The sequence below is a fragment of the Haliaeetus leucocephalus genome, unplaced genomic scaffold, assembly GCF_000737465.1.
Source record: "Haliaeetus leucocephalus isolate CR32 unplaced genomic scaffold, Haliaeetus_leucocephalus-4.0 Scaffold339, whole genome shotgun sequence".
NCBI classification, from domain to species: domain Eukaryota; kingdom Metazoa; phylum Chordata; class Aves; order Accipitriformes; family Accipitridae; genus Haliaeetus; species Haliaeetus leucocephalus.
The window spans coordinates 16,146,897-16,158,950 of NW_010972775.1; the positions used below are offsets into that span (position 1 = coordinate 16,146,897).

At 41.1% G+C, this 12,054-nt stretch overlaps 1 protein-coding gene across 1 annotated transcript in view; it reads right to left on the reverse strand.

The window, feature by feature from the left end:
* Positions 1 to 12,054, reverse strand: part of AGBL1 (ATP/GTP binding protein-like 1) — a 276,170-nt gene that overhangs the window by 215,425 nt on the left and 48,691 nt on the right. Inside the window, exons 9-15 of the mRNA XM_010572299.1 lie at positions 11,973 to 12,046; positions 9,137 to 9,253; positions 7,540 to 8,141; positions 5,498 to 5,581; positions 4,330 to 4,416; positions 3,828 to 3,976; positions 432 to 519 (exon numbers count right to left, since the gene is read on the reverse strand). Of these exons, the coding sequence (XP_010570601.1) occupies positions 432 to 519; positions 3,828 to 3,976; positions 4,330 to 4,416; positions 5,498 to 5,581; positions 7,540 to 8,141; positions 9,137 to 9,253; positions 11,973 to 12,046 (1,201 nt within the window). The remainder of the gene's footprint in view (positions 1 to 431; positions 520 to 3,827; positions 3,977 to 4,329; positions 4,417 to 5,497; positions 5,582 to 7,539; positions 8,142 to 9,136; positions 9,254 to 11,972; positions 12,047 to 12,054) is intronic.

The window sequence follows — 12,054 nt, forward strand, 5'->3', positions numbered from 1 at the left end:
CTTTCTTTAGCTCCTCAGCTCCTATGTCTTTTACAAAAGTCAGTGTATGCAAAGGAAAAACAATGATCCCATCCAGCTCATTACTTCCTGGACAGAGGAAAAAGCCAACTACACTTTCTTTGTGGGTTAAGTTTCCTTGTATTCCTGGCTGCATTGGCAAGGTTCGAGCACTCCCCATTCCCTTTCCTCCTCCTTCCTTCTGGGGAAGTGAATTCTGCACATGCCCTGTTTCTCCCCAGGCATCTAATATAGGTACCTCACTTGTAGCTGTTTTCTGAAGGTGGAAGCACATAACACATTGAACTAACACCAATTAAAGATATTTGAAACAAGTGACACCGGTGGTGAAAGGTTAACAACAGCAATACAGTTAACAGGAGGGGAACAGAGGGGAAAGGAAGCCACAAATAATTCACCAAAAATGCACTTACTTGTAGTAGCAGATATCATGGCCTGCCCGAAGCCAGCAAGGCCTGCCCTGGAGAGCTTCCTTTACTGAATACATGACCAGCTGCATGCCTACATAAAACAAGACAGTTTCAAGTGACATGACTTCCCTGGCTGGAAAAGACAGGGGTGGGGACGAAAAGGCTAAACAAGAAGCATCATTATTTTGTGTGTGCTCTCTCTGCAGATAGTTTATGCAAAGTAAACATGTCTCCCAAAGCCCCATGCTTTATTCTGATACAGCCATGTCTGTACAAAAAGCACCTACAGAAGATACGCGCCTACGGGCCTTTGCAAAGGAGGACTTCAAGCTGCTCTGTTTACAAACCGAGGAAGGGAGAGAAAAGAATCAGAATCAAGGTATCTACAAGATCAGTAATTTGGTTATTCCAATATTTTATGCCTGGCTGCACCATTATTGAAACCTTGATCCTACCACAGCACTAGAGATCTGCAGTGCATCCAGTACCGTACCTTCAGAAAGCAGCAAACAAAGCTAGAAGGTTTTAAACTTGCCATTAGACCTAAATAATACCTATGTGTCATAAATGCTGATAATGATAGCATCCATCTTTGTACTGTGTTATACCAGAAGATGACTTCTTCCTGACCTCCAAAATATTACCATCTCATGCCCTGAGGTACGAACCTTTCTCTGATCTGAGCTGCATATCCATTACTCACAGCTCCATGAAGCCAGCCCATCTGCAGGCAGGTTTTGTATCAAATTCCTTTGCTCTACACACCTGCCTGCTCTTTTACAGGTATACTGAGGATCCTGCCCTCACCAGCGAAGCTCTCTGCACAGGGTGTCCCTGGCAAAGTGTTGGCAGCTGGGGGCTGCAGGGGTGGCCTCTGCCCCGGGGTGTTGCCAGCCAGCTCCAGTGGACCCAGCACAGCCACAGCTGAGCCCAGCAATGATTCTGGCAGCACTTCTGTGAAAGCATATTTAAGCAAGGGAAAAATTCCCTTTCAAGTATTTATGCATGTTGATAAGTTGCCCCCTGAGCTTTCTCTTGGCTGTTCTTGTGCTGGGAGGAGGCGATGCTTGAAAATCATTAATACTGATGACATATTTCCATAAGCAGCTACTCAGTTTCCCTTTGTCCTTTGGGTGTCCCTGTTAAACTCTCCAGCACTTTAAGAGCTGGTAAGTGTACCAGCAGAAATGCCTTTCAATCTCACCTTTGGCTGTGGTGTGGGGTAGCACTAACTAGCCTACAGCTAGGAGTAACCTCTATACTGCTGTTTCCCGAACCAGCACCGTGAGCCACATACAAGAAGCAATTCTGTGTTTGGTTCCAGGACACGGGCCACAGTGAGTTTTGAGAGACACAGGCCTGCCTAGAAGCCCAGTTCGTCAGATGAGGGATGCGAGACTCAGGGTCTGCAGTGCTCTCAACATCCCAAAAGCCAGCTCCTGCCCTTCCTCTGTGAGTCTGAAGGACACACACACCAAACTGCCTCAGAGCAATGGATGATACTCATCTGCCATCTCATTTTAATTAAAAAATAATAAAAAAAAAAATCAGGTTTTCCTTTCCACTTTCCCTATGAAAACACAAATGCAAATCAGGCTTCTGACAAAATCCCATTATTTCCCATGGTAGCGTAAGCTAGTGGAAAAGGGGGAAGGAGAGAGGTGGAGGCTGCACCTCCTGACTTGCTCTGCTCCTGGTCACAACTAGTTCATTAAATAACCTTTTTGCTGATTTGAAAGTTACACAGTGCCATCTAACCAAGAGCAAAAAGGAAGGGAAAAATCAAAACAGATCAGTAACCAGGAGCTGTAGAGTATTGCCACCCATGGCACTTTGGCACTACATCACAACTGGAAGCTTTTAGTATTATGGCATGAGCGTTAGCTCAGAAAAGTGCAGAGGGAATGTAGTGAATAAACAACATCTCTTACCAAAAGTCTGTGTAAATTTTATGCATGTGCTGGAAGGGGTAGTGAGCTTCACACAGCCAAGCCAGATAAGCTAGAGCTTCACTGTCCTCAGAGCAGCAGAAGTAACCCATGGAAGAATTGCTTTAACAGCCAATCCCACGTACAAGCCATACAAAAGCAAGCTATGGCTTAGCCTCCCTCCTTACAGTGGATAGTATTTTCATGTTTTTCTTCCAAATATATTTTTCATTGCACGCTTGAGCATGTGAGTCATGTACAATTTCAGGTGCACAAAATGAGATTATAAATGCTGACAACAGCCAGACTAGAGGATAACAAGCAACCTTCCACCAAAAATAGCCAGAATCTCTAGCTATGAAGCTACGGATGGCTGTATCAGAGATTGCATTGGGGTTTACAGTGGGACCTCAACGTATTTCATTTTCAGGCTGCTACCAGACACACCACACTGAATTGTTTGGTAATTCAGGGAAGAAGAAAAAGATGAAAAAAAAAAAAAAAAAAAAAAATCATTCTCATTTGGGATCTATATGAATACTTGAACTCCAGCCTTTGGGTTAAAGAGTGAATGCTGTATAATTCATTATGCCACTCATCCAGCCAGTTTCACAAATACAAGTGACAAGGCATTCCAGCTCCTAGTGCTATTTGTTTTAGGTACATTGATCCTGAGAGAGTTCTCCTGGTTATGTCGAAGGCTGTATCCACAGGGCTTCAGAGGAATGCAAAGTCTGATATTAGGGGCTTATTAAACATTCTGAGTCAGGTCTCAAGCTGGTGTAAATTAACACAGCTCCATGGAAACAAATAAAAAAACCCCAGCCTATGCCAGCCAAGAATTCAACCCACAGTCTCCATGCAGAAGAAATAATTTCTCTTCTAAAATGGGCATTGAAAGCTGGGATTTGCCCTGCCTATTTCTGAGCTATGCCACCTTCCTCCTGAAGCACAGACTATGACAGGAGCTCAAAGACAGCAAGGAACAGAATTTTCTTTAATCATTAATATCAGCAGAAGTCTCGGCAGGTCTGAAGGCAGAGATGTCTTTCTGGATAAGCCCAAAGAATCATGAATATTTGTTTGAGGATTATCTACATTTATTTAAATCTTAGAAGCACTTTCCATTCCTATGCTGCTCATTCAATTCCAACAGATCATCTTTTTTCCCCTTTCCCAACCCCAGTGCCATTCTTCCTCAGTTCTGGTCTCTAAACACAGAACAATGACTTTTTTTCCCCCACAAATCCTCTCCCAGGTCTCAATATTCAGCTTACTCCTTGGTCCTCCTGAGGATAGAGAAAGGTCCTTTGACAAATCTAAAGTAACTCTTTCAGTGGATTTCAGGGCAGATAAGATTAAACTTACAGTCTCCCTTATACTTACAGACATGGAAAGTTTGAAGCCTTTACAGCATTAAAAAGATATTCTTGTGAACAGAAGACTACCCCAATTCCCCAAAGACTCATACCGTAATTAAATTGGCTATTAAACTTCTCGCAGTTGATAATGTTGAAGCGATAGGGAACCGCTAATTTCATGTCACGGACTTCAAAGTAGAACCACTGGTGATGCTGGTTGCTGTTCACATCTGCATTCATAATTAAGTCATACTCAAACCTGTAAAGGAAGACCAGAAAAAATGGTGGCCATGAACACCCCACCAGTCTGCCACTGAGCCTGCTGAGGAAATCAGGCTATACAATCAAATTCATTAATATCCTTTGAGAGCCAAAGAACACCATCAAACTAGTCATGCTCAAACACACCATTAAATACTCACACTATGTTAGTCATGTTTTCTCACTCCTGTTACTTTCATGACATCCAGGTGTTGGAAGGCATGATAAGTTCTGTGTCGTATAACCTGCTTCCCTGGCCAACCCTCTCCAAACCCAGGAGAACTCCACCATTTCACACCGTGGTCAGAGTGGAAAGGCAGGTTGGGACACAGCTGCTGCAGGCATACTTACTCACGCACTTGGATGGCTTTGCGAAGGTTTCCCGATTCAAACTTGGAGAAGAATGTCAGACAGCCTGGAGCACCTGGGCTTGAGTGACTGCAGTAAATCAAAGCAAGGATACCTATAGCAGGTTGCTTCAAAGACAAGCCTTCCTCGGACCTTTTGTACGCTAAAATGAGGTTTTATAATTTTATTTTTTTTTATAAGCGAGACCCTGAGAAGTAGCAAGAAGTGAGCAAATCCATAATCTTCCTATCCAATGCAGCATTCTTCTCTACTCTTGCTTAGTGATTCTGAATCACATCTTTTCCTTTCCCAATACTCCCTTTTGTCCCAGTTCATATTTACTTTCTTTATTGCAGTTACTTTCCCCACTAAATTATTCCCATTAGTTTTTTAATTGCACAAGGCATCTTTATACAATTACTATATGTTTACTCTTTCCTCATCTATAGTTTCCTTCTCCTAAAGCTTAGAAACCCTTAAATTCATCTTGAACAACTTCACAACTTTCTCCTACCTCAAACTGTCCTCCACCTTTTTTGCCCCTAAAGAATGTTCTCTGAGTCACTCATCCTTCCTTTGAATGCAATTTCTTCATATTTGGGACCCTTTCAACTGCCCTGTGCTACATCTTATCAAAGACCATAATTGCTGGCCATAGTTGAGCACTTAAAACAGTTCACAAGGGTGGATGTTTGTTTTCAGAAGCCTTTTGTAAGTGCCGCACCTTTCAAGGTACACCTACAGCCTGTGACCCTGGCTGTACAGACACTGTAGTGCACTCTCATTGGGAAATGCTGCTTCAGGGTGTGGAGAAATGCACCTAGACTCATAGGTACAATTCCCAGCATCATTCTGCATGCTTCTGGTCCAAATCACTACATGCAAGGCAGACATATCCAGGGACACCATACAGTCCCCTCTGATGTATAGATTTTCTTGTTCTGTCTAAAAAGCTTTAAGGCTGTCTTGATCCAGTGACTTCCACAGTAAATCCTTTCCCGAGAGCCACATACAAGGAATCTACTCCTTCTGTATGTTTTTCCTGTTGGCCCTTTACCTCCTAGGCTTTTTCTTCTATGCTTTTATCAGAGCCGAACAAGCAAACTGAGCTTGCTACCTAACCCAGCACCGACAGTGCCCCTGGTTACAGTACTCAATTTAAGTTACCCACCTGGGCTCATCTAAATCAAAAACAGTTCTGCCTATCACATCACCCGGCTGGATTAAGCGGCGAACATCATCTAGTACTTTGTCCCTAGGAAAAAAAAGAAAAGTTAATTGCAATGACACTGTAAGAAATATTGGTATAGGGTGATCTTGTTGAAGAAATATGAAGAGGCTTAGGAAATTCTTTTGAAGGACTGGTAAGAAAGGGGACTTCCATGTGCTAATTCCAGGTGAAGTTTGTTTTTTCTTTTTTTACCATGAGAAAGCTCCTGCTCCATCTCTGTTCCCATTACAAGTTGCCTTTTGGTTAGATGACTGATTTTGTAAAATCTTTGTTCTCTACAGTATTCTGTCAAGTTTCTTTTATCCCCAGTTCTTTCCAGTCAATGTCAATCTCCCAAATGGCCAGCCTTGCCCCGTGAGGAAATATCTGCCATAACTTATAAAGCTAGTCTGTCTCATAGTGAATCTTGACTCTAAATCAAGCTAATTTCTACTCATTATTAAACTGAAGTTCTCTGATCCCTAAAGATGACCAAATGTGGAATACCAGATTTTCTTCCTGACCTTTGCAGCAATCATGTTATGCCCTGAAGCATGATATAATTATTCCCATTTTAGCTGTATGGTTACACATGTTATTATAGTCATAAAAGCAAAGCTTTTAGAGCAACAGTGCAAGGAGAAGATGGTAGGGTGATTTTGCCTCTAAATAAGATTTTTAGCTATTATATTTGCTGCAGAAAGAATCATTATCTCTCTAGAGGTCAGAAATTAGTGGTCTTCACAAATGTCATTTGATTAACATTGATCATCTTTGAAGTTTAGCATAAATCCAGCCTCTTCCATATCTGCTACTAATTCTCTATACCACTAGAAAGAAATGTAAAGTCATTGCACACAGCCACACATGGAATAGACAAAACAGTAGTCATAAGAAGACTTTCCTCTCCCAGCACAAGCTTCAAAACACAGCTTTCCCCTCATATGAACACCTAAAATAACACAAGAAAAACAGCAGCCTCTAGCAGTGTGCCAGAGAGGAGATCTGTTTTCATTTCTTTCTGCGTGTTGCATGTCATATATGCTGTCTTCTCCTAGTAGGCTGGCCAGCAGGGAAGGAAAGCCACTCACTTACCTTGTCCCTGCTGCTGCTCTCTGGCTCATGACAGGCTTCCCAGAAGCAGATGCACATGCTAGGGAAGGAGAAGATGATTCTGGAGAACGCCATGGAGCAGGCAGAGAGCAAGAGGAACAGCAAAAAGGGACACAGCAGCAGAAGGGTAGGCAGGGAGATTCCTGAGAACAACCTGGCACAGACACACAGCTCTGAGAGGACAGTAAGGATTTTTCCTCAGAGCCAGATGGGACCCAATGTTGCAAGCACTAAAGGTGGCTGGATTAAGAGCAAGACTGAAGACAAGAACTTATCCTAAAAGGACACAGTCTTCTCCATCTCTAAAATGAACTTGTTCTCATTTGTGTTCTAACAAGGTCACAGATTCACAGCTCATTCTGGGTCTTGGTCTGCTTACTTTAAGGAAAAGCCACAGTAAATCTATGTCAAAGTTTTGACCAGCTTAGAGTCCCATCACATACATAGGTACATAGGTACATTTATCAATAACTAGTTTAATCAATAACAATTTGGAATATGAGAAAGGGGAGTCTTTATGGATTCACAGAAGCGATAAAAATCTCACTCCAGGGTTACCACTACCACCTCAATCTATGAGACAAAGCAAGCAACACGCAGACGGTTCACAACTCATCCACTGACACACAGAAAGTCCATGTCAGAGACAGAAAATAGGCTTGCTGATTCCTAATCCTGTTTGTAACCCAGTTAGATACCATTTTCCTTTCCTCAGGAGGATAACCCAAGTAAGATTATCCTGCTGTTTGGCCTTGCAGCAAATCATTGGATAGCCCAAAATTTGTTCTATAACTTCCTAAGACATTCAGAGGTATTGTAGTCAGAACCTACATAAACCAGTTTTGAGCCTGAGAGCTCTCAGTGTGGTAACTATATTAAAGTATAATCACCTTTGAACCCCATACTTGCGCTCCAACATGGGCTTGCTGTAAGGAGGTGGCTGGTGACCCCAGAAATCAGGGAATGACAAGTCTCTGTAGTCTGGTATGGACTTAACATGTTTGGCCCTAGCTATGTAGAAGCAAGGGCTGTGGAATGGGATATCCCCTTGGTGTTTCTCCAGAAGATGTGTCTCTATGCCTGAGCTCTCCAGCCTCCCTCCAGGACTAGGATTGATCAAGGCTTCACATTCAGGGTAAACCATTTTTTTGTACCAAGCAGCGTCTTTTGGGAGAGGACGCAAAGCAAGCACATGACTTCTGGCTGGATCTTCCTCTTCATAGTTGTCTGCATCTTGGGCTGCTTCTGCAATGTCTCTCTTTTCATCAGTCTGATCCCATCTGCATCTGTCCCTTTTTGTGCAGCTCTGCAGAGGGACTTTGAAATCCTTTTCCCCTGGATCTGGTCCCACCTCTGTGACGCTTTGGTTTCTCCATCTGTAGTTTGGATGTTTCACAGAAGGAGCACTTGGAATGAAATGAGAGGGCATAAAGGGAAGACTCTCAGTCCTGTCCTCCAAGCTCTTCTCTTCCTCAGAGTCTGATTCAAGCTCCTTTAAATTTAAAAAGCAGAAGAAATTTTAAAAAAAATCTAAAGACAGATTGTGCCTTCTTCCAGAGAAACCTTTCAAGGAAGAAAAAGAAAATATTTACAAATCTCCCAAAACTGTACTCATCCAATAAGACAGCTAGAGTAAAATCAGCCCATGGACCACCTGCCAGAATTTCTCTATCCACAAAGCTGTTTCAACACTAGTCCCTCAGAAACTAAAAGGATCAGATTGAGTCATCTCGGTGAGTCATCCTCAACCAAACCTGATTGTTCTAACAAGTTAGAGAAGATAATTTGCAAGGCATTTTTTAAAAATACAAATGTTACAGCAGGGTAAAGGAGGCCAATCTGTCACACAAAACTCCACCCCTGCCTTCATGCAAGAGTATAATTTAATCCCATTTGGCTACTTATAGTCGTAACAAATGTCACAGCTTTGTATGTACAGGAGATATATTAAGCCAGTGGTCCTTTCCAGATTCATATTTGAGTCACAGTTTTCAGCTCGCCTAAATTCCAAGACTTGCAATGAGTGCAATACCCCATTTCTTGTCCCAAACTGCAATAGAACAATAATTTGAACTGTGCATTTCACTCAGCGGCACTGCAATCTTCTCCATCAGTTCCTTCAAAACACTAGTTGACAGTACTTATTTTCCACATCTCATACTGATCTTGATATTGCCATTGAAATTGCGAGCAAGGATACAAATTATTATCTGACAGATTTGTCATGTGGCAATTGATTCAACAGTGCTTAGTTAATCCATAGCCAGCCAAATGTGCACCAAACAACATCACTCCCTTTCTATCACTCTTGATTCACACCAATAAACTATAGCAAAAAGTCTTAATCTTTGTTCTTCCTGTCCCATAAGACACCTAGGTTTCCTTTTGCAATAGTCTTGTCCAGTTATCTCTTGTCAGTACTCCCTTTCAAGTATTTCTTAAACTCTTGAATATTCACAAATAAAGGAAGCCTCACTATGATAGTACCTGAAAATTATGGGAAAGTTCTGGACACATTGCTTCATATTGTCCAAGCTCTTCCTCTGGCCGGTCAAGCACTGGCCTTGACCTCAATTTGTTCACATCTGTCTCCAAGTCATAATCCTACAAAAGCAGAATTAGAAAAGAATGTATATTAGAAGTCCCTCACAAGATAACTGTTAAAGTAATATTCTGCATAATACCCTTGATTTCTAATGATATCATACTCATTTAATGAGTCCTATAACTATTCTTCCCATATTCATGAAGGCTGTTAAGAGTAATTTTATGGAATGGAAAATAGAGGCACAAAAGGAAAGACTACATTGTGAAAGAGGGGAGTTTGATGTTTGGGTATTTGAGTACCTAAGTAGAGATACCACGAAAAGATGGTTTCAAAAAAAGCATCAAGACTGAAACTTGAACCTTTTTATCAGCACCTCAGCTTGAGAGGTTTCAAAACAAGAGACATCAACAACTACTAGTTATTTCTGAGCATATCATCTATTTCCTTGCTCGTGTTGCGTAAACCAGTAGGCACAGATCCTCAGGATGCAATTGGTAATATTCAGATTCAAAAGAAACAATAAACAAATAAATGTAAATTTAGCAAGAAAATTTTCAAAGCATATTGAAGCCAAAATTGTCTTCACAGGCCACCAGCAAAATTAGAAACCTTGACACTTCTGCCTTTGATTTAGACAACCACATGGTTTCTCTAAGTGCCTACCAATCAAACTGAAGGGCCCATGTCTATATCATTGAACTTTCAGGCACCAATTGCTTATATTTTATTTTTAATTTCTCAATGCTGCTTATAAAAATCTGTGAAACTCTTCCCCAATCCATCTTCTATACTCTCCAACTTCTTTGATATTTTTATATGAAAAAAAGCTTTTCAGATCTCAGCCATCAACGAATCAGAGATAAGAACTGTATCTGAAACTTTCACAGTTGAAGGCAACTGTGCATTGATGTGCAACCTCCTCCATATCGGATATGAGAACCAAACCTAAACTGTGTCAAGCATTCAGTCATTGCGTAAGAAACCATGAAAAGGTGGGGCAAGAGGAAAGGATGGAGACATGGCATTGATGACTGGGCATTACACTGCAGCATTATTCAAATAATTCAATGTGTCATTGGTAAGTATACCCCACCAAATGCCAGCAAAGAAGTGATTTGCTCCTGATAAATAGAATCATTTCTGAAGCTATTATCAAAAGAAAAAAAAAAGCCTGAATGCAAAAGCGATCATGGCATTTCAAACCCTGAGCCACACTTGCATTGCAAAGCAGAGTTTGAACTGCTGTTTGGGCCTAGTTGAAAAGGCAATGAAGAGCTGCACGCAGTATGAGGTCTGTTTAAAGGGATTTGCCACTAACAGCATAATGATGCATAAGCAGTTTCAAACTCGCTGTAGGTTTGGGTTGAGAAGGATAGATGGTTGATGCGATGATTTTGATTTTCATAGAACTGTCTGAACAGTTACTGATGGAAGTGTAGAGCCAAGTTTCAGTTTGGTTGGTATTACTAGTATGCGTGGATATGTGTTACGTAGCTGTGAAAATTTGTAAATCGCATCAATACCAGGAAACACTGTGCAAATGATCTCTCATACAAAAAAGGTAAACTGAAAGTTCATTATTGATTCTCTGCTTGCTTTCCCTTTAGAAAGATTTGTCATGGAAGATATATGACCAGCACACCAGACAAACAGTACTTAAAACTCATATTCAGAGCAAGTTCTTAGGCAAAAAAAAAACCCTGTTCACATCTACTTGGTAAATCCTTATGAATAATGAAATAGTTCAGAGGCATATAGGGTCTGCTTCTGAATGAATAACTAATTAAAGAAGGAGATAAATTCACTATGAACCTTATTCCTAATGAGCATCTTGACGAGCTCTATATTCAGATAAAAACAGCCAGACAGGGGCAAGTTAGGACACTGAGATAATGTGTGGGGGGGGTTAACTTCCTTTTTTCATTGGCTAACATCAGTTTAATACTTGAGGAGAAAAAGACAGGGCAAGTAATGAAAACACCCTTCCACAGAAGACTCAATCATATCTAATTAGACTGTATTTGCAACTTCATTTCTTTAATTTGCCTTCCCAAATCACTTTATGTGGATAAGACTTATTAGCAGCATTCACTACTTCACATTTGCATATGTGCTTGTATGTATTTTCACACAAAAAAAGTTTGCATTCATCCTCAGCTGGTAGGGTTGGGTTTTTTGCCAGTTAGGTCATGGCAGGAAGAGTGCAAAGGGAGAAGTCAGATAAGTATTGAATAATTCATTGTATTATTTGTCTGTGTGCAGCAGCAAATAAAGGAGAAATATAGGTTCAGCTGTGGCCTAAGAGAACTAACTTTTTTCTTAGGGTAGGTGCACAGCCCAAATATGTTCTGATATGGGAAGAGAGGGTTAGTCTTTCCCAGGTGATCATTCAGGTCCCCCACCCCGAGTGCCATTTCTGGTCTACACGTAAAGGAATCAAAAATTCATCATTTATCCCTGACTGTGCATGTGATTCTAATAATCACTGGTCAGTCTCTCTGCAGGAACAGAGAAGTCACCAAACTCACACCATCCTGGGTGACAAGCATGGCAATTAATAAGATAAATGCAAGGGACTCTCTTCAATGAAAGTCAGTGCTTTCTCTTTTTCTTCTTTCAAGTATCTTTCTATTATTCCTGTAGTGTGTTTGTGTAGAACCACATGCATATGTACATTCTCTGCTTAGACAGCTTATCAGGATGTCAAAATGAACAATGAGAAGTTTTACTTTCCAGTATGTGGATCATTAAGGAAAGTATGGCTTATATACCTACTTCCTCCTTACTCTCCCCATCGTCATTATCCAGGTCTTTTTCAGCCTCTTCCTCTCCATCACTTTCATAGTCACCTGAAGAA